The sequence below is a fragment of the Equus asinus genome, chromosome 7, assembly GCF_041296235.1.
Source record: "Equus asinus isolate D_3611 breed Donkey chromosome 7, EquAss-T2T_v2, whole genome shotgun sequence".
In the NCBI taxonomy this organism is placed as follows: Eukaryota; Metazoa; Chordata; class Mammalia; order Perissodactyla; family Equidae; genus Equus; species Equus asinus.
The window spans coordinates 83,858,678-83,880,604 of NC_091796.1; the positions used below are offsets into that span (position 1 = coordinate 83,858,678).

Below are 21,927 nucleotides of genomic sequence, written 5' to 3' on the forward strand. Positions count from 1 at the left end.
TACAATGGTAAATATTATGCATATTTTACCACAGTAAAAAGAAAACAGATTTCACGTAAAAATCTGGATTTCTGCTTTCTCTTGAAAAAAAAAAAAGCGGGGCCTGACCACACTGGGTCACACTCTGTATGTCAATGGCTGGCAGGAGCTGAAACTGCTGCTGTCCTTCGGTGAGATGTGTTCTCACTTTTGCTGTGACCCCACCACACTCCAGTGTCACTTCTGCTGTGCCCCATGGATATGACCTGGCTGGCCCCCGTGAGCATTGTAGGCTGTGGTCCCGGCCCCACCCCATCTCATTTCAGTCCCCACCAGCTCCATTCTGCTCTCCAGGCCTTGTCCGTCCCTCTCTTCTAACGCATGAGGGGAGGCCAGAGAGTGGGCAGCCATGTGGGCAGGCACTTTGTGTGCCTTGAGCAACAACAACAAAGGAAGAGAACAAGAGTCTGCCCTCACCTCCCCAAACTTCCCCCCGACCTTGAAAGGCCTCTGACACTAGAAGATCCAGAATGATAAGCCTGTGCTTTAACAGACCCAAGTGACCACGATTCTGGAAGAAGACTAGGCTGACGGCCCACCTTACAACCCTGGTGCTGAGTCAGCCTCTCTGGGTGATGCCATGTGATCAGCCTGTCCAGCAAACACAACCTCCTCGAGGCTGGCCTCAGTTTCCTAGAGCCTATCTTTATCTGCTAGACTCTGATTTCCAACTGCTTGAAATATGATAGGGTTCAGGCACCTTGGCATGATGAATGTTTGAAGCTGGAGGAGTCTGAGAAAATGGCAGAAGCAGGAAGATCCCTCTGACCTCCTCCCGCGGCCTCACCCTTCTTCCCTGAAACAGGCCTCAAAGCCCTCCTGTGAGAGGCGCCCTCCCTAGACTCCGAGGAAGGGAGCAACCTTATCTCTGAAGACAAAGGGACCCCCCATGACGAATCCTGACAGATGGGCCTTGCGCGGCTCCCCCAGTTAGTTACCTCGTACTCTGTGACTATTCACGTTCCTAACGAGTGTCCTTTCCTTGTGAAAGCTACCACAAAAGTACTTAGGTCTAACTGTTCCTTCACTTTCTTATGAAGAAACAGTAAAGCTCCCGTGTCATGTCATACGTACATTACAGAAATTTGGATGATTTTCTCCTGTTAATGTGACTTGTCAGTTTAATTTTTAGACCCAGTCAGGGTCCCTAAGAGGGTCCAGGAAAACCTCTTCCTCCTCTACCAGTTCCATCCTTGTTCTAGCCCTGCGCTGTCCTACCTGGCTATTGCACACATCCCATCCTTGCTGGGAAATGTGGCTTATCTGCAAGTGCAAAATACATGCCCATTTCCAAAGACTCAGTATGAAAAAAGAATATAAAATAGTTTGTTAGTAATTTTATTGATTACTTGTTGAAATAATATATTGGATATATTGGGTTAAATAAAATACAGCAGTAAAACTAATGTTGGTCTGTTCTTTCTACTTTAAAATTTGTATTTTACCTATTTTTAATTTGGCTACTGCAAAATTTAGTTATGTATGTGGCTTGCAGTAGTGGCTTGCATTTTCTTTCTATTGGACAGCACTATTTTCGACAGCCCAGCCAGCTGCGGCTTCTACAGAACTTATTCCATAAGGTCACTGTATTTTCTTTACCTCGAAAAGCAAACAGATTCACTCCTACTCTGGTTCTGGGTTTTGCGGGGCTACGAGCTGCCCCAGAGTCCTTGAGGAAGTGTCAGTGCTGTGGGCTCGTCATCGGGGCTGGAGCTGACTTGAGGCTCTCTTCCAGCTCCCACATCTCGCTCACCCTGTGCCACCAAGCCATCACCAGACTCCAACACAAAGCCCTCCTCCAACCCTAGACCAGTCACAATGTGTCCACATCACTCAAAACTCCACACAGATCATTTCCCCTTGAAACAATGGAACAAGTGTTGCTACAAACTGCCAAGCTGTTACCACCTGTGCAACTGGTCAGAGTGGACCACAGAAAGGGAACAGCCTGGGCTGCAGTCTCAGACACCCCTTCCCTCTCTCACCCCAGCTCAGGCCTCGCTGGTTTCTCCTTCCCAGAGACTGGAGCCCCTCCTTCTTGTGGAGCTAGGCTCAGAGACAGACTGAGCTCTTTTGCAGTTTACAGCACAGCGGTGGGGAGCCAATGCTGATGCTGGGAACTTCAGAACAGAAGACAGGTGCCAGGCCCTCCAATTCTGGAGAAAACTGCTGGACACTGAAGATACCGGGGCAAAATTCGAACCTCAGAATCCTGCCCCCTTTTTTTAAAAAAAAATATAAACGTTTTATCCCCGTGAAGACTCAACACTGGTTATGACAGGCGTGGAGGTGGAGCGGGGTTCACATCTCCCTTCTACCACTCAGCAGCCGTAGGACCCTGGAGAAGGCTACTCCATTCATCTAGGTCTCAGTGTCCTCATCTGGAACAATGGGGACAGTTCCACCTACCTCACAGAGCTGAAAAATTAAACCATGGATGAAAAAGTGCCTTGCGCATGGTAAGTGTTCAATAGACATTAGCTTCCATCCCTTCAATTTTCCCATAGCAATTAGGCAAAGCAGATAGTAAAAACCTTGTGGGGAACTGAAACGAAATCCTCTATACTCTGCTCTGTTTTTTGCAGGTTTTTTTCTGGTTTTGTTTGTTTGTTTGTTTTCAATCTGAATCTTGGTGCCTGGTAGAATTGAAAAACCCAGGTACAGGAACTCTGCCACGGCAAGGACGATCTTTGCAGCCCTCACATAGCATCTGGCCAAAGGCGAGCGCCAGGTAAATGCTTGTTGAATGAATGGAGGAGTGTTGATTCAATGCAAGCAGGGCTGGTGCACGTGTGGAGCACATAAGCAGCCCTAGAACGAGAGGTCAGAGTTAGCAGGGTGCAGGGGTTCTGCTGATCAGTGTGAGGCTGGCAGGCCACGAAGAATTATTCTGCGGAATGACATGTGGAATCTTTGTGGAGCCTTTTTTCTAAGCAGCAAAGCTCAAGGTGCTCTGTTAATATTTTTCCTCCACTCAGCCATGCTTTACTCAGACAGAAAGGTTAGCACACACGCAGAGGAAGCGAACCTAGTCATCTCTAGGAGAGGAAGCATAAACAATTCAGTTTTTCCTAATTTTTTTTTAACTTAGCACAATTGGTTAAACCTAAAAGCTCAAACTTAAATAGATGGCTCCTTGATACAAATACATGCCTTCAGAGTGTTTTCACACGTAAAATTCTGAGCATTTCCCGACCGGGGTGGGTGTTGGGGGTGGAGACTGCATAACTATTCTTTTTAAATTTTAAAGATGGATCTGGTGTTCAATTCCCTCACAGTTGTGTGAGGACGGCTCTGAATACTATTGGTGTATGCTTTCTGGTTAACAGAAAAAGGGTTGCCTTCTCTGATCTCTGCAGGCCTCCTGAGGACTTCTCCCCGTTAGTTCTCCTGTCTCCCCACACAGCAGGTCCGGGACTGCAGTGGCCTTGTCTGGATCCTGTTCTGCTCATCCGGGGATTCAACCCTCAAGAAGCCTGAAGGGTCCTGCCCTTCGCCCCCAGGTTTACCCTCCTAGAAAGGAAGACTCCAGTAGTGTGAAACCCACCAGCAGGGCTGCACAGGGGATGTTAAAATCCAGTCACATCCCCTTAGAGGGTAGGGAGTTGGCAGATGTCCCTCTCAATCCCTATTTCTTCATTACCCTGAACCAGAGATCCATCTTGTTTCACCCTCAGACCTCAAATCAATTCAATCTTCAGAACATTCAAAGCTACAGGTGAAAGCAAGCTGACTACAGGATTTTATGTTGCCTGTTTGTGTGCTAAAGAAGCCCCCTCTGTCGGCTTTCACGGGCTGCTTACGCTATTACCCCAGAGGCAGGACCCCCCTGCACAGGGAAATCCACCTCAAGTTACCTGCCTGGTGCTGAAGAGGAACAGAATGGAAATTTGCCTTTAGAGAAGATTTGGAAATTTCTGATCCAAATGAGAAATTTAAATGAAAGTTTAAATTTTCTAAATGCAATGAACAGGTAAAAGAAAACAGGCCTATAAGAAGTAAGGGTCACTGGTCCATTTGCCAAACATGTAGCCACAACTACACGTGCTTGGGAAGAAGTGGGACCAGAGGCAGTGGTCCAGATAAACGAGGAGTCCATAAAGAGTGGCGTCAAATAATTGGAAAAGGCCATTAGATTCAACACACGCCTGACTTTCTGGGTCATAACCACATTGAGATGCAAAGAATTTGAGATTGTCCTTCCAAAAAGGAAAGAGAGGGGATTAAGATGTGAGCTTTCCAGGCCTTTCCAAGGTTTCTAGGCCTTGGAAATTCAGAGCCAGGTTTCTACTCCATCCTGCTGGACTAGGCTATAAACCACAGGGATGGAGTTTGGCACACAGCTTTGTTCCCACTGTCCCGGCTTCAGCTGTGAATAAAAGGAGGTAAGAACAGTGCCCAGCACCAGCAGGGCACCTCTCGACGACTCTCTGCAGGACGGGAGATGCTGACTCTAGGAAAGCTGGCTGCTCAGGCTAAACACCTCCCAAATTCTGATGACACCAGAAGAGTCTGACCCCCAAGGGCTGCTCCCTGCCAAAGAACAGCTTTCCTAAGTCACAGGTCGAAGCTGATGGACTGACAGCTTCAGTAAAGAGATCATATAAACAGCATATGTTCCAGAAGCATGCTTTCTGCTGGGGGAGGAGAAATTATGGGTGAAAGAAAAGGTCCCCTCCTTTTGTTACCCGGAACCTCTCACACACTGTCACCCAGTCATCATCACTCACTCACACTGTCAGTCACACCCAGCCAGTCACCCAGAGTCACAAACACTGCTCAAGTCAGAAAACTGCAGGCTCCCACCCACACAGTTAGGGACAACCTAAGCCACTCAGTCTCACAATGACATGACGCCCATTGCTCTGAACATCCGCAGATCCTCTACCCACCTGATTGCCAAGGACAGCTATGGAGCAGGCTGTTGAAACCTCATTAGCCCCGAACCAGACGGAAGCGATGCGGGAGGGCATGCCCAGGATGAAGACCTGGGCCACAGAGCAGATGACCTGGCCCAGCACGGTGACTGGGAAGAGATGTGGCTTCAGGCTGCCCAACTTCACCCAGGCCCCCAGGCAGGTGAGACCGGCGGCGATGAGGGTGATGGTGCGCAGGCCGAGTTTCTCCAGCAGCCAGGACAAAGGCAGTAGAGGGATGTAGGTCAGCATGTAGCACATGGACAGCCACTCGATGGCTACGGTACTGACCCCGTAGAAGTTCATGAAGATGTTTTTGATGGAGCCGTACTGGATCCACTGGAAAGCGTTGCACGTGGAGGAGCAGCTGAACACCAGGATCACCGCCCATCGGCACTTGCTCACCTTGATCACGCTAAGGTCCTCGGGGCCGGGGCAACTGGGATGGGCCAAGACACCAGGTTGGGCTGAGGTAGTGGGGTGCGCCGAACTGCTGGGGGTACGCAGAGACGCTGGGGTGGGCCGAGAGGCTGGGTGCCGACCGGACTGCGGACTCCTGCGCAGGGGTGCCATGGCACTGCCGTTGTTTGGGATCTTCATTCTCCATGACCACAGCCTCCCCTGGAACCCTCGACGGGTGCTGAGAACACCAGCGGTCTCAAGGGACGGTGGCCTCGGCTGGTCCCCTAGAGCTGACGAGGCATTTGCCCCAGACCGCCCACGAATAAACGGAGACCCCAGCCTGCGCTCACCCCGAGATCCTACTCCCACGTTTCCTTGGCGACCTCTGTCGCCGACCACCGTCCCCAAGCCAAGGCAGACGCCTCAGCCGGGTCCTGGCCGTCGGGGCCTGGAGTCGTCCCAGGGCGTTCTGTCCGCGTTCAGCCCCTCCGTCCTGGCAGAAGTTCGCTCCTTGCGCAGCCACTTCGCCGGTTTCCGTTGGCTACCCGGGCGGCTAGGGGCCTCGCCCCCTCGGGCGCACGTGACCGCCCCGCCCGGTCCAGCCCGGCGTCCCCCCGGCCCCCTCCACTCCCGCCCGCCTTCTCCAGCCGGGCTGGCCCTGCAGCGCAGTTATTTCGCCACAACTTGTGGTGCATTCCTCTCACCTGCCCCGGGCGCCATGGAAACCGCTGGTTAACCCACTCCCACGCACGGCCCCTCAAATTCATTAGCCCCCTCCCGGGGACCCCGCAAATAAGTCTCTTCGCCCTCCCGAGGTGACTCGCCAAACGGAGTCTCCCCGGTGCCGGGCCCCATCCCTCCGCGCGCCCACCGATGCGCGGCGCCCCCAATGCGCTCTGGGGAATCAAAGAGGGCTTCCCGACTTTTCCCAGCTTGGCTGGGCTCCCAGACTCCCCCTGAACTTTCGGCAGAGAGAGAGATTTGTGGATCTCCCGGTCTGGTTGCGCTCCTGGGGTAAAACTCGCTGTGCTCTTTGCTTCCCTGCGGACATGGTCTATCTTGGGGATCTCGGGCTGGAACCTGTGAGGGAGGGCTCTTCTTTCCTGATGGACGCCCGGGCGGCCTCCTAGGCGGGGCCCTGAGGGCGGAGGGTGCAGGGGAGTTCGCAGACGTTGAGGATCTAGCGGAGGTGGGTTTGCCGTGACAGGCCCAGCACAGCGCTGCCTCTGGGCGGGGTCTGTAAGTGGTCTTTGCACCCACGTACCCTAGGCTGCCGCCTGCTGGGCTCAGCCCTTTCCAGAGGGTAAGCCCTCAAGTCCTCGCCTCCAGAAAGGCAGGCCTGCAGGGCGGAAGTGCCTGTTCCCACTGATCCCTTTCAGCCCTGGGGAGGGATAAGAGCCCAGCTTCTCCCTGGGTGCAAACACCGGCTTAGCTACTCCTAGGTGTGTACCGTAACTTAAGGTACTCCACCTCTCTGTGCCTCATGTCTTCATCTGTGAAATAAGGACGATAAAATAGCACGACGCACCTCAGAGTGTTGTTGTGAGGTTTGAACAGTTAAGGCACGAAAGCACTTTGAAAATTCTGGCAGGTTTGTAAGCATTCCGTGAGTGTTGACTACCCTAGGATTAAAAAGCTAATGATTGTTATATTGTGCTAAACATGACCACTGCGTTATCTCATTTAAGGATCACAAGAATCCTGGGATGTAGTTAGTATTGCTTCCCTGCATTTTACAGAAAACAAAACAGCTCAGAGAAGAGAAGTAACTTTGTGCTTAAGGTCTGAGCTGGCCTGAAGAGCCATCATTCTAACGCAAATTTCTGTTCATTCAAGCTACAGCCCAGCTGCTCAAGTGTGGTCTGGGGACAGCAGTGTGGGCATCCTCTGGAAGCTTCTTCCAAGGGCAGCAGCCCAGCCCCAACCTGGACCTACTGAATTAGAGGCTGCATTTCAGAGATCTCCAGGTGATTCGTCTGTTTGCACATTAAAGTTTGAGAGCCTCTGGGTGCCACTGCCTCCCCATGGTTTTCTTTTTTAACCTTCAGACCAAAATGAAGAATTTAAAGCTCTGGGCAGTGGCACTAACTTGGGTTGAGCAATAAAATCACATCCTGAGCTCTTAACATTCCCAGTGCCTCAGCCACACCCCAAATCAGGGTCTCTGAGAGTGGACCCTGGCATCTGCATGTTTAAAGGTCCCCAGGGGACCTCAACATGCAGCCACCTGTGGGCACCTCTGGTGGAATTAGAACCACTGGTTCCCAGGAGAGGGAAGGCTGCTTGGAGGCACCCACTTTTCAGTGGAAATTTGAGGTCTTGGATTATAATGGGATGTTTGAAGAGGGGTCTCATACCCACCTAAGAATTTCCACACTAGGTCAACATCCCGTCTTCCTGAAATTCCAACGGTGTTTCCCAGCCTTCTCCAGGGAGCACAGAACCTAGGTTCTCCTGGAACCTTCTGAGACCTCTCACTGTTTCTCTTCCCTAGGTCATCAGGTCCTCTCCCAAAAGCCTGCAGAATATATTCTTCACTTCCTTTTACCCAAATGGAAACTGAGGCCCACAGAGTCACACTGTGTTATCAGAGTCACACAGCTAATTAGCATGAGAACAAGCAACAGTAAGACAGGTTACTCAGTTCGCTCCCATGCAGCCTGTCCCACATGCTCCTCTCGGGCAATGCTTCCATTTGGCGACGAGTCGCAAGGGGTCTAACCTGGGATTCAGCAGTATTTGGGGTCGCCTTTTATGGTGGAGCCCGTGGGATCTATTGTGAGCTCTGCATTCAGTCTACTCAAGATCTGAAGCTTGGGGCCGGGCCCATGGCTGAGTGGTTAAGTTCGCACACCCCTTTTGGCGGCCCAGGGTTTCGCAGGTTGGATCCTGGGGGCGGACATTGCACCGCTCATCAAGCCACACTGAGGTGGGGTCCCACATGCCACAACCAGAGGTATCCACAACTAGATATACAACCATGTACTGGAGGGCTTTAGGGACAAGAAGTTAAAAAAAAAAAACAAGACGAAGATTGGAACAGATGTTAGCTCATATGCCAATCTTTAAAAAAAAAACTGAGTGGTTGAAAAAAAAGACCTGAAGCTCTGTTCTGCCATTGTCAGCTTTGGGATCTTGGGCAAGTTAATTAACCTCTCTCTCCTTCAGTCTCTGAAACTGCAAAATGAGCATTGAAAATACCTGCCTCATAGGGTTGTTGGGAGAATTAAACAGGATAATGTGTCAATTGTTTTCAATAAGAATATTCTGGCAGCCACGAGGGTGGTGCCGTCTCTTGGCTGATTCCCACCGGGGGGGAGGACAGCTATATAGATAGTGGGCAGACAGCACATGGAGAGAAGTATTCTGTATTCATCCTTTGAAAACCATTTATTGAGCAGCTTATTACATATTATATCTATTTAGCTGTATGTTCTATCTATAAGTATCTATAGATCCACCTTGAAGGGGAAGGAGAAATACGTTTTAGGGATTGCTTCCTGAAAAGGGGCCCTGGGTCTTGGTTCTGTGGCAACTGCCTGTATAAGGAGCTTGAGGGAGCCTCTGGCAGTGAATTCAGCCTGTCCTGGCGCTCTGCAGAATGGTGGCAACGTTCGCCCCCTAGAGGCCAACAACAGCTCCCGCAGTGAGAGGACAACTTCGAAGGCAAAACATCACAGTATTGACAGCTTCCCAGCCAGTCAGCAGAGGCTGGAGGTGTGGGAGGCTGGAAGTTGGCTGAGTGCTGGGAAGGCCAACTTGCTAACGCAATGCATCAGGTTGAGACCCTGGATTTGTCCCTCTTAAGAAATACCAGAACTTGGAATTTGTAAAAATGTTGCCCTTACAAATCTTGCATGTGTATTTATATGCGTAATTCTGTATACTCACCAATATCCTGTTTGCCTTATCCCCCACACTCCCCATGTATTTCCAGCTCCTGGGGCTTGTGTGTATCTCTGTACTCAGTGGAGCATTTAGAGAGAGAAGCTATACAGCGCATGCTCTCAACACCTATCGGGAGAATTGAGTTGAATTACACATTCCCATGAACTTTCAGAAAACTGAGACAAAGAGGAGATCCAACAGGTTTTCAAAGATATAAACTGGTTGCATGAAATATTTTCTAAAAAACACACTCCCCAGAGTTATCATCAAATGTGGAAACTGGAAGTCAGTGGAAAATGCTTTCTGAAGGAAAACCATTTCCTGCCTAGAATTCTATACCCAAACTACCAAAGAAAAAAGGATGAGAAGAGAATCAAATATTTTCACACATGACATGCAAAGTTTCAAAAAAAGGTACTGCCTTAGCCTCTCTTCTAGAAAGCTGCTAAAGGATATACTCCACCAAAACAAGGGAGGAAACGAGAGGCAGGTGATGAGAATCATCAAGATCATGGGAAGGAAGATCCCAGGAGGACAGCCATGGGCTCGGCATTGAAAGCAGTCTGTTCAGATTAAAGCTGCTCAAAAGGCTCCAGGAAAGATGTGATGAAGATGACGACACTGATAGAATTGTGTTTGAAAGTATGGTGAGGGGGTCTACATAATTGGGGGAGAATTAGGGGTTGGACCAGTGATAAGTAACACGAAGTATAACTAAATAAATGGGGGTGGGGGGACATGATTACCAGCTCCTGTGGAATGTGAAAGGCATGAAGGAGAGGGGAAAAATCATGGTGCCCTCGAGTGACTCAGTTGTGAGTAGCATGAACCCAGTCATAATAATGTGAACGCTGAAAGTTGATATAACCAAATATGATAGAAGCATTTCAGGAGGATGGGGGAGGGGGAAGTGGGCACATGTATGTGGTGGAGATGAGGGTGGGGTTAACAGAGCTAAATCTTTGTCTGCCACATTGGAAAGTCAGGAGCTGATTCCTGACAGGGACAAAATCAGGAAGGTTCCATATATCCATCTTGTGTAGAGCTATGGAGGTAAATACCAAGAGAATCATCTAATAAGAACTGAAAGCAATTGCCTCAAGGGAGTGGGAACGAGGAAAGAAACTGACATTTTGATACATGTCTCCTTGATTCTTTAAACTATGTATAACCTTGGTTATCAAAAAAACTTCAAAAATTTAAAAATAGAAACAAAAGGAATGGAAGTGGACTTGCGTCACCCAGGCCCACAGGTGACGCCTAGGGGTGTGGTCAGTTCCGTCGTGGAGTTCATGATGTTGGTGCTACAAATGGGCACCCAAGTCTCCAGCGCTGGGACCTCAGGGATGCTGTGTCCTCCAAAGCTGTGCCAGGCTGTCGCCTCGGGGAACCGGGTGTGTGGTCAGAGGCCCTTTTACCCACATCCTGGTCTTGCTTGTCCTTCTCTGACCTTCTTTCTGCTTCTAGTGACTTTCTCTCTTGGAGATTCTGTGGAGGCCTTATCCCTTCTACTGAGGCCTCACCTCTGTGCCGTCATCCAAAGACCACAACAAGGTCTCCTCTTCTGGGATCCTCTCTGTCAGGGAATGGCACTGCCAGCTCCGGGTCAGCCAAACCCAAACGCCGAGAATCCCCAGAACCTCCCTTCCCTCCTTCTCAGTGTCCCCTGGGCGTTGATCTCCTTACCATCTTCCCTCCTCTCCTTTTCCTTCGACATCACCTTGTGCAGACTCTCGTGGCATCTCCCCTTGGTCCTGCGACCCCCTCCTCCTTGTTCTTCCTCCTCCAGTTCACGACCACACCACTTTCCAGGGCTTCCCAGTTCCCTTCAGGCCTCTGCCCTGCCTCCACTCCTCCAGTGGCCGCCCCTAGCTTGCAGAAGTTCACCCTCCTCAGAGGAGCACACAAGGCCTTTGTGATGTCTCTCTGGCCACCTCTCCCACCACTGCCCACTCCCACCTTCACGCCAGGCAGCTGGAACCACCTGCAGCTCCCCACAAGCTTTGTGAACACATCATGCCCTGCGCTTGTCATCCTTCACAATGCGGGACAAGCATCCCCTCCTCCAGGAAGCCTTCCCCGATGCCCTAAGTGTGATTCAGAGGCTTCATTCACACCTTGGACGTACCCCTTCACAGTGGCTCCTGGCACACTGCATCATGAGTGTTTCTTAACCTTTCAAGTCACCCACTTACCGTGAGTTCCTCCAGCCTGTGGACCGTGTCCTACTCACATTCAAACCCCAGCCTCTGGCTCGACATGTGGCCCACAGAAGGGGCACGAAGGCATGGTTGCCCTGAGCTCTGGGATGCAACTCCTGGATGAGTCCCACCTCCAGAAGGCCTCAACCTGAGGGAAAACACTTGCAGCTTGTTCTGAATGCTGCTGTCTCCTTGTTTCTTAGGTTTGCCTTGTTCTTTTCTGAGGTGCCTCCCCCACGGGTTTGGAGCCCAGGGCCACATCTCCCGGAGCCCACAGGGCAGGACGGCGGGGAGGGCATTCCTGTGCTGAGCGGGATTCTGGATGCCTTCCCCTCTGGGGTCCCCTCAGTTCAGAGGGTCTCGGCGTCTGTCCTGGAAGGGACTGTGGTCTGGCTGTGTCAAGACCTTGGGGAGAAGGAGTCTCGCTCTCCTTAGAAGGGAACACAGGAGGAGAGCCCCCGCCTGGACACGGAGACGCGGGCTGTGTCCTGGAGGCAGTGCTGGAAATCGCAGTCTCAGTTCCCTGGAAACACGCGGCTGTATCCAGAGAGGCCTCGGATGGTATTCGTTCTTCACTGAAGAAAAGGCCCACATCCGCGGGTCACAGTTTATTTCCTCAGCTCTCCGCACTTGGGTGTGTTCATGGGTGTCCCCCATGTTATTCTTCATACCTTTTTATGTATTTTAAATGCTTCTCAATAAGTAGAAAACAAAGAAAGATGCTGCATAAACTTGAGAAAGACCTAAGGAAAAAATATGAGTCAGAGGAAGGAGCTATTAAACAGCTTACTTTTGCATAATGTATAGAAAGCCCGAGGTGTGAGGCTTTCTTTGCAGAGCGAAACAGAGGACCTGTGGTGGCGGGAGGTTTGCTGATTGCCAGGGCCACAGTTAAAGCACATGGGTGACAAAGCAGAGAGGCGCTGACGGGCAGGGTTATGTGATGTGGGAGCCAGAGTGTGAGAGAAAGGACACCCAGAATCCTGTCGTTCAGCCGCTCAGTTTGTGGGGGAAGACACCCCGGCCCAGGGAGCTGTCTTTACCATGATGCATTTATTCACACAGCCGGCCCCTGCAGGCCAAGCACTGTGCTGGGTGTTGGGGAAACAAACACAGCAAAGTCAGTGGTCCTAGCCCTCCCAGAGTCCACACACTGAGGCTGAGACAGACACGTGAGCAAATTGTTGCAGCGAGGCACCATAAATGCGTGGTAGAGGTCCACTCTGCTTCATGGACTGACAGAGTGGGGAGCCCGAGAGGGCCTCTCAGACATGTTTGAATGGGGTCTGGAGGAGGAGGTGAGACTCAGCCAGGCCCTGTGGCCGGTGTTGTGGTTTCAGCAGTGAGGGAAACAGACATGGTCTCTCCCTGCCCTCACGGAGCTTGCAGTCCAGTTGGGAGGACAAGTGTCAATGAAACACTCCCACTGGGGTAAGTTAAATTGTGATAAGGGCTATGAGGGTTATTTGTAAGAATTTGTAAAGAAGGACAGATGAGCTAGATCCTAAGAAAGAGTGGGAACTAACTGGGTGAAAGAGAGGGGAAGGGCATCCAGGCAGAGAGAACAGTTGGTGCAAAGGCCCTGAGCCAGGAGGGAGCACAGCCCTTCCAGGAGTTGAACCAAGTCATTGTGGCTGGAGCAGAGTGAGGGGAGGGCAAGGCAAGAGAGAGAGGCAGCCGCTGGATGGTGTAGAGGTTCTGTACTTTATCCTAAGAGCAAAGGGGAGCCACTGAGGGTTTTAAGCAGGTGAGGGACATTGTCACATTTGTCACCTAGACAGGATACTCTGGCTGCTTCGTGGAGAACTCACGAGGTCGGGGGTGAGCATGGGAACACCCAGGGCAGAATGGAGTTTTACAAATGCACTCCGGAAATGCAGGAAGATGGGGGTGGGGGAGGGCAGGGGAGCAGGGTGGACTGCATGGGATGGGGGACCAGGAGGGACAGAGGGAGGAGTCAGCATGGTGCCCTCCAGAGGGAGAGAAACACCTTCAGCCTGTGAATCTTCCAGAGGAGAAGCCAAGTTCTGAAGGAAAAGCGCCCTGTGTTATTATCACTCCTGCCTCTGGTTCCTCTCTGCTCTTCCTTTACTCGCCCTCCACCCCTTCCTACAGCTGCCTCAGGCTCAGCGAGGTCAAGAGGCCAGAGAAGCTGCTTTCACTTCAGAGTGTGAATTCCCACAAAAGTCCAGTCATGGAATTTCATGGAAACTACCCAGTCCTGAATTCCTGCTCTCCTCTTTCCCTCTTTGCCATCACGCGCCTTCCAGGCTGCAAGCAGGACGCTGGCTCAGGTTCTCCCTAATTCTGTGAATAAAGAGAATAATTAGAAAGAAACAAACAAGTGCCAAATGAAACCCGAGTCTTCATGGATTTCCTTCAAGCCTTCCCAAGTCCACAGTGGTGTGAAGCCCCCGCGCTGCGTGCCATCAGCCACCCTGAGCCCTAAGTCGTCCAGAGAGCGCTGCCTGGTGTCTCAGCTGGGGAAAGCAAGGGTGCTGGCTGGATCCAGTGTTTTCAGTAGTCGTTTCTCTTCACTGTTGCATTGATTCCAAGTGACAGATACGCAACCTGAACCAGCTTAAGCCAAAGAGAACATGTTTCGAGAACACTGGGGCTGCTCACAGATGTCAGGGAGGTGGGGACCTATCTAGTGGCAGAAAGGGCTCTGAGAATGTGGCTGCAGCCTCGGGAACTGCCAGAACCAGGGACTGGAACCCCTCAGGACTCTTCCCTTCTCTGGTTCTCCCTGTGTCCTAGTCCGTTTGGGCTGCTATAACAAAAACACCTTATAAACGACAGAAATTTACTTCTCACAGTTCTAGCGGCTGGGAGGCCGACTACCCAGATTCTGGCAGATTCCGTGTCTGGTGAGGCCCCTTCCTGGTTCATAGATGGCATCTTCTCCCTGTGTCCTCACGTGGTGGAAGGGGCGAGGGAGCTCTCTGAAGTCTCCTTTATAAGGGCACTGCTCCCATTCATGAGGGCTCCACCTTCAGGACCCCATCACCTCCCAAAGGCCCACCTCCCCACACTACTATCTACAGGTAGGATTTTGGCGGGACACAAACTGTCCATTGCACCCTGCTTGTCCGCTTTCTTTTTCTCTCTTCCTCAAGACTAGTTTTCTTCACGCTAAAGTTTCATCTCTTCGCAGCTTCAGCTGCCTGAGAGAGGCTGCCCTGATTTTCTGTCCTAAATACAAACTCCCAGATGCCCATTCCTGGACCCACTGACTGTGACCATGGGGGCAAGGGTGCAGCTGCCATATGGAGGTGGAGGAGGCGCAGTCCCCAGGAAGACAGGGGCAATTCACCAGGCGGATAAGAAGGAGCAGGCGCTCGGCAGGCCCCGCGCTGCAGAGTGGAGGGCGCTGGGGCAGGGCTACCGGCCAGCCAGAACCTCCATGTTTCCGTGTTTTAACCACTTGCTGCACTGAGCGCCCACGCGTGAGGATCAGCTCCGCACCTATAGGATGGGAGCGCCTCTGAGCGGGGGGCGCTCTCCAGTGCGCCTGACCCTGCTCTCCGCAGCCTTCGCTCCCCACCTGTCCCTGCCTAGACAAGGGCTCCGCACAGAGCAGGTGGTTAACACACATTCGCAAATAAAACTCCCCGATAGAGAAAGAAATGAAGAGGAAGAGAAGGGGTAGAAGGAGGCAAGGAAGGGGGAAAGTGGATCTCTTCTAGAAAAATCAGACTGCGGACCTTCCCCCTGCGTTCACACTCCCCCACCCCGAATGTTTATCTCCGTGCTCGTTTCAAAGAAGCCTCGGGGGCTGTCTTACAAGAAGAAAAAAGGTGCAGAATAGGGAGATGTGTGCAAGAGTAAGCGGGCTGTGCTGCCCCGTCTCCTTGCTGGGGCAGAGGGGAGAGCGGCTGCCACTTATCAAACATTTGCCTCATTGTTCACTGGATTATTTTAGGAACCATTCCTTTCCCCATTTTGCAGATAAAGGAACAGACTCAAGAGGTAACATGGTTTGCCCAAAGTCACACAGTGGAGTGCAGAGATGGGGCTCAAACTCACCTTCGTTACCTCCAAAGCTGGAGCTATGGATGATGGTTGAGCGCCCTGGGGGAATTTCTGAGTCCCAACTAACAGCCAGGACGGCGGGGCAGCAGTCTTCAGTTGGTGCTGCCACCTAGTGACAAGACAGAGAACTGTGACCCAAACCTTCCCCTCATTCCTCCCCTCCCCAGGCTCCAACCCCGCCCCCGGCTTGAGAGGCCCACAGGGCTGAGTGCTCCCTCTGGCAGCCAACCACTGGGCGTTTTGGCGGAGGCCGCCTGGCTGCAGAGAGCTGAGCTCTAGAGTGAGCAGGTGCCTCCTCAGGCCTCCTCACTGTCTCCCAGCGCGCGGCTCTGAAGAAACAGTTGTTGAGTAAATGACCAGGGAGGCAAATCTCCACAGGCCTGGGGACACCCCGGTCTCCACAGACAACCTGTGAAGACACTCCACTGTGAGGGTCAGGGATGAGCACGTCTCGGCTTGGGCCAGCCTCTGCCTCACTGCGGGTCCTGCACGATCCCTTCCACCGAGCACAGACTGGCGCCCTGTGCCGTGTTAAGCAGCTTGTCTTGCATTATCTAATTTCATCCGAGACCCAAAGAGCTCATCGTGGCCTGCCCGAGTTCTCAGCAGGGACTCGAACCCGGATCCTCAGACTCCAAGGGCAGGGTTCTGCTTCATCACTCTGCCCTGCCACCCCACTTCCGCCCATTTGACTCACCCCACGAAACCTCGTTTTTGTCAGCCTAGTCATCCAGATGTGATGACTCAAGAGTCGCCGTGGGGCAGACTGCCAGGGGGAGAAAGGCCTGTGTCAGCACGGTGGCTCTCCTGACCTTTAAGGGCAGCGAGGCGTTAGCTCAATCTGAAACATGTGGCTGCCGATGGACGTCAGTCTCAGCCGGAACAGGACAGAACAGCTGGGCAGAGAAGCAGAGGGGAGTCCCGCTTCCTGCGCCTCCCTGCTCTTTCTGGGTCTTCTCCCAAGCCCAGGGTCGCCTGAAACGTGGAAGGCAGAAGCCACATTCTCCTTTTAGACCTGGTTCTTGGAATCTGGTTGCAAATGGAGAGAGGATAAAGGGTCACCTTCCAGAAGGCAGGACATTCTCACCAAACCTGTGCTTCACTCGGCCCCAAAGTAATTCAGTAACTTCTCTGTTTAGTCCTCAAAGCTTGCCTCCAAAGTGCGTCATTTGTGTCAGGAAACCCACTTTCGATTCGGGGCGACATAAACCGGTTGCCCATAGTAACAAAACAAACATCACTGAATAGTCAGCTCTGCCCCTAACAGCGTCTCTGGTGAGGGCAGATGCTAAGTGGCATGCTCCAGAATAGATGGGTTTTACCTGAAATATCTGGATTACTCATGTAAACCAGTCATTTCCTACATTTGGTGGTCATCACACTGCTCTGAAGATCTGATGAAAACTCTAGACTCCCCCTGCCCTTTACAAAGTATATATGTACTCATCAAATTTGGGTTATATCATTTCGGGGGCTCGTAGACTCCTGAAACCCATTTGTAGACCCCCAAGGTAAAAACCTGTCCTCGGTCAACACAGCAAGCACCCAGTACTCAAGAAGCACAGCTGCTGGCAGAGAGTGTGGTCCAGGGCGTGTGGTATTGAACTGGAGTCAGAAGTTCTGATGAGGGGCTGGCTGGTGGAGCAGTGGTTAAGTTTGTGCGCTCCACTTCGGCGGCCCCAGGTTCACAGGTTCAGATCCAGGGAGCGGACCTAGCACCACTCATCAAGCCACACTGAGGTGGCATCACACATAAAATAGAGGAAGAGTGGCACAGATGTTAGCTCAGTGACAATCTTCCTCAAGCAAAAAGAGGAAAATTGGCAACGGATGTTAGCTCAGGGCCAATTGTCCTCACACACAAAAAAAAGTTCTCATGAGTTGTCACAATTTAGTGAGGTGGGAGGGCGTCCTACTTGCAAGAAGGAGACCCACTCGACATGAAGCAGAACGTTTGACTCAAGGACAGTTGTGATCTGGCAGCTCTGATACAGTGTCATCAGTGGTGAGAAGGAAGGAGTGGGGATGAGGACGGGAGGGAATGAAGATGTATGTTAGGTACATCACTTGATAATTTTTTAATGGTTTGAAGCCTAATGGTTTTTCAAAATGATACATGAAAAGGTCCCTTTGGCAAAAGAGTCTTGTGCTAAAACAGCCATGTCAAGTGCCTTCCAGTGAATGGAAGGTTGGGACAACCTTTGTGAGACAGGTGGCTATCTGCAGAATACAATCACGAGGGCACAAGGACCCCAAACGTTGTTGCTGTGGCTTAAGGTATTTATTACAAAGTGCAAGTGTTCCTGGAAAGAGCAATACTTTGTCCTATCAGCCATTTACACTATAGACAGAATTTTTGTCTGCTCCTTCTCGGAAGGTCTTCTTTTGATTCCAAGGAGTTTAGAGAAGGCATAAAAACGCTCGAGATTGGAGGAGGGGGATGGGAGAGGACTTGGATGGGAGCTAGAGGCGTTGAAACCAAACTGATCATGTCATGATTTCTCTCACTATTGATCCTGCTTTCAGTTGAGCTGAGTTGCAAATCGACTGAGTTGATTGAGCCATTTGCCTCAAGATCAAATTCTGGCCAAAATATTAGCCCCTGTTCCTGCTCCAACTTCAGGATGTATCCTGAGGTAGAGATTTCATGTTACCAACCTATCTTTATGCTTCATATTGGGAGGTACTGCTGTTACTGCCATGCATGTGTATACGTGTGTATGTGTGTGTGCAAATCTGTGGGCATGTGCTCTTACTGCAGTGTGTGTGTATGTGTGCGTGTGTGCATGCAAATCTGTGGGTGTGTCTGCAAGGCTGGGTGTGTCCACAAGTCGAGGACAGGATCCTAATGCTTTCCACACTAGGTGCCTGTGAACCCTTTGGTTTCTAAGTTCAGACACGCTCTGTTCCTGTTTGCATCTCTCCTTTCAGAACCAGCTTCCCTCCCCTGCAGCATCTCTGGCACCTGCTCTACTGTCCCTTCTTTATTGATTCATCCATTCAACACAAATGTACTGAGCAGCCACCTGGGTCAGACACACCGCTAGGGACTGAGGATGGAGGAGTGGACAAGGAGGACCCATCCCTGGCTGCCGGGAGCCTACAGTCTAGTGGAGGAAACAGACACCAGAGAACTAACCATACTGACTAATGAATGACGACTGTGGTAAGTGCCTTGGAAGAGAAGCACAGAGAACTAGGGCTGTGCAACGGGAAGCCGAGGGAGAGGGAGCGGGTGCTGACCCTGAGGTGCCATCAGTGTCAGGGTTTGGGTGAGGTTGAACGGGCAGGACAGAGTGCGGAGGCTAAGTGGAGGGCCTGAGGAGGGCGTGTGGGAGAGGACACGTAGGAAGGGGGTGCTGAGGAACTGGGCACAAGGCGGGAGGACCCCAAAGAGTCAGGGGGAGGAAGGCTGGGGGGATGCAGAGGGGAAAGCTGAGATTTGGGGGAGGGGGGGCTGTTGAGGAGGGATAACAGCGGGGTGACCTGGAAGTGACTTGGAGGGAAGGGCAGTGCTGGGTGTGTGCCCCATCCCCAGAAGGGCCAGGCTGTCCTCCTGGGACTGCACAGTGAGTGTGTTGGCCTCAGCTGGGCAGGGATCCCTGGGTGGCTCTCATAGCATCTGAAATCATCTCAGGTATTGCTGGTCTGAGTGCCCCTGCTATAAAGCAAGGAGTGTCAGTGCGGACTCTGCAGCCAGAAAGCCAGAAATGTGCTCCCCTGTTGGGGAGATAAAAGAGCTCTCGGGAGCACCGGGGATGAAGAAGCTTGTTAAGGAATGAGAATAAGGCGGAGAAGACCAGAAAGGTAAGCTGTTGCACAGCAATCTGTCCCAGCAGGAAATACCGACTGTGAAGATACAGAGCTGCCTTCGGATTCTAGTCGTCTCCAGAACCACACAAACGATTGTGCACGAGAGATTCAATGGGCACAGGCAGCCTTTGACTGAGGCTGGACTCCTGCTTGTTACCCCGGCAACTGTGATGGTCCTTATTAAGACAACAGGGATGCTTCCAAGCACCAAGAGGGTAGGGAACTAGGTGGTGGTTGTTAGTGCTATGGAGTGGATTCTGACTCCTCACAATCCTGTGGACCACAGAGCTGAACCCTGCCTGGTGATTTTGCACCATCCTCTCACCTCTGACGCTCTATCAGACAGTGCTCCACTGCTGTTCACATGGTTTTCATGGTCAATTATTTTGCAAGTGGGCAGCCAGGTCCTTCTTCCTAGTCTGTCTTAGTCTGAAAGCTCTGCTGAAACCTGTCCACCATGGGTGACCCTACTGGTATTTGAAATAACAGTGATATAGCTTTCAGCTTCATAGCAACACACAGCTGCCACAGTATGACAACTGGTGGGTGCTGTGGTTCCCTGTCTGGAAAACGAACCTGGCCCGCAGCAGTGAGAGTGCCAAATCTTACCTCATCTCTAAAGGTACGTGATTCTTGATCCATATGAGTTAATGGTCGTGGAAGGCACTGATCATCTTATCTGCCTGGTTAATAGCTCCTCTATTCCTGGAAACTGCCCCTCTGCCACCTCAATATGGCCCCCTTGGCAGCTGCACCCTTGCCCCCATGGTCACGGTCAATGGGTCCAGGAATGGGCATCTGAGAGTTTGTATTTAGCACAGAAAATCAGGGCAGCCTCTCTCACGCTGTTGAAGCTGTGAAGAGGTGAATCCCCAGCATGGAGAAAACTAATCTTTAGGAAGACAGAAAAGGAAAGCGGACATGCAGGATGCAGTGGACTCTTTGTGTCCCCTCAAAATTCATACGCGGAAATCCAACCTGTAGATAATAGTGTTGGGAGGTGGGCCTTTGGGAGGTGATGGGGTCCTGAGGGTGGAGCCCTCATGAATGGGATCAGTGCCCTTATAAAGGAGACTTCAGAGAGCTCCCTGGCCCCTTCCACCACAGGAGGACACAGGGAGAAGATGCTAATAGAAATAATCAACAACTAAGTTGAAGGGTACAAAATCAACTGACAAAAATCAGTTGCATTTCTACACACTAATAACTAACTAGCAGAAAGGGAATTCAAGAGCACAATCCCATTTACCACTGCAACAAAGAGAATAAGATATCTCGGAATAAATTTGACCAAAGAAGTGAAAGACCTATACTCTGAAAACTATAACACATTATTGAAAGATATTCAAGAAGCTATAAAGAAATGGAAAGATATTCCATGCTCATTGATTGGAAGAACAAACATAGTTCAAATGTTGATATTACCTAAAGCAATCTACAGATTCAATGCAATCCCAATCAGAATTCCAATGACACTTGTCATGGAAATAGAACAAAGAATCTGAAAACTTATATGGATCAACAAAAGACCCCAAAAGCCAAAGCAATCCTGAGAAAGAAACACAAAACTGGAGGCATCACAATCCCAGACTTTTAAATATACTCCAAAGCTATAGTAATCCAAACAGCATGGTACCGGCACAAAAACAGACAAAGAGATCAATGGAACAGAATCGAAAGAAATAAAACCACACATCTACACACAGTTAATCTTTGACAAAGGAGCCAAGAAGTTATGGTGAAAGGAGAATTTCTTCAATGAATGGTGTTGGGAAAACTGGACAGCCACATGCAAAAGAATGAAAGTAGACCGTTATCTTATGCCATACACAAAAATTGACTCAAAATGGATTAAAGACTTGAATGTAAGACCTGAAACCATAAAACTCCTAAAAGAAAATATAGATAGTACACTCTTTGACATCAGTCTTAGCAGCATATTTTGAAATACCGTGTCTCCCCAGGTAGGGAAACAAAAGAAAAAATTAACAAATGGGACTACGTCATATTAAAAAGTTTCTGCAAGGCAAAGGAACCCATGAACAAAATGAAAAGATAACCCACCAACTGGGAGAAAATATTTGCAAATCACATATCTGACAATATACGAAGAACTCATAAAACTCAACAACAAAAAACAAACAACCAGATCAAAAAATGGACAGAGGATATGAACAGACATGGAAACAGGCACATGAAAAGATGTTCAACATCACTAATTATTAGGGAAATGCAAATCAAAACTACAATGAGATATCAGCTTACACCTGTGAGAACGGCTATAATTAACAAGACAAAAAATAACAAATGTTGGAGAGGATGCGGAGAAAAAAGCCCTCATACGCTGCTGGTGGGAATGCATACTGGTTCAGCCACTACAGAGATGTCTCAAAAAGTTAAACATAGAAATACCATACGATCCAGCTATGCCACTACTGGGTATTTATCCAAAGAACTGGAAATCAATGACCCACAGAGATTTGTGCACCCCTATGTTGACTGCAGCATTATTCACAATAGCCAAGATGTGGAAGCAACCCAAGTGCCCTTCTACAGATGAATAGATAAAGAAGATGTGGGAAATATAGACTATGGAATACTGCTCAGCAGTGAAAAAAAAAGACAAAATCGTC

The 21,927-nt window shown here is 50.5% G+C and overlaps 1 protein-coding gene and 2 long non-coding RNA genes across 3 annotated transcripts; 1 reads left to right on the plus strand and 2 right to left on the minus strand.

Moving 5' to 3' along the window:
• Positions 1-1,362: 1,362 nt before the first annotated feature.
• On the minus strand, positions 1,363-5,929 carry LOC123287166 (choline/ethanolamine transporter FLVCR2-like). Its single transcript, XM_070514086.1, has 2 exons — positions 4,932-5,929; positions 1,363-2,850 (listed from the first exon to the last, which is right to left on the minus strand). Exons 1-2 carry the CDS (start codon positions 5,553-5,555, stop codon positions 2,806-2,808), a joined length of 669 nt encoding a protein of 222 aa, XP_070370187.1. The 5' UTR covers positions 5,556-5,929; the 3' UTR covers positions 1,363-2,805.
• A 1,264-nt stretch (positions 5,930-7,193) lies between these two features.
• LOC123287169 (uncharacterized) lies at positions 7,194-21,335 on the plus strand. The gene is made up of 4 exons (XR_011504695.1): positions 7,194-7,324; positions 18,008-18,117; positions 18,413-18,647; positions 19,119-21,335. It is a non-coding gene; the product is annotated as an uncharacterized lncRNA (long non-coding RNA).
• LOC123287168 (uncharacterized) lies at positions 14,784-16,315 on the minus strand. Its single transcript, XR_011504697.1, has 3 exons — positions 16,179-16,315; positions 15,476-15,590; positions 14,784-14,914 (listed from the first exon to the last, which is right to left on the minus strand). It is a non-coding gene; the product is annotated as an uncharacterized lncRNA (long non-coding RNA).
• Positions 21,336-21,927: the final 592 nt, after the last annotated feature.

Bases quoted from the DNA above. Each gene is read 5' to 3' on its own strand.
- LOC123287166 (XM_070514086.1), bottom strand. From the start codon at position 5,555: ATGAAGATCCCAAACAACGGCAGTGCCATGGCACCCCTGCGCAGGAGT. The intron at 2,851-4,931 runs GTGGGTAGAGGA...CTCTCGTTCTAG, and splicing joins TAGCTGTCCTTGGCAATCAG to GGCTGCTTATGTGCTCCACA.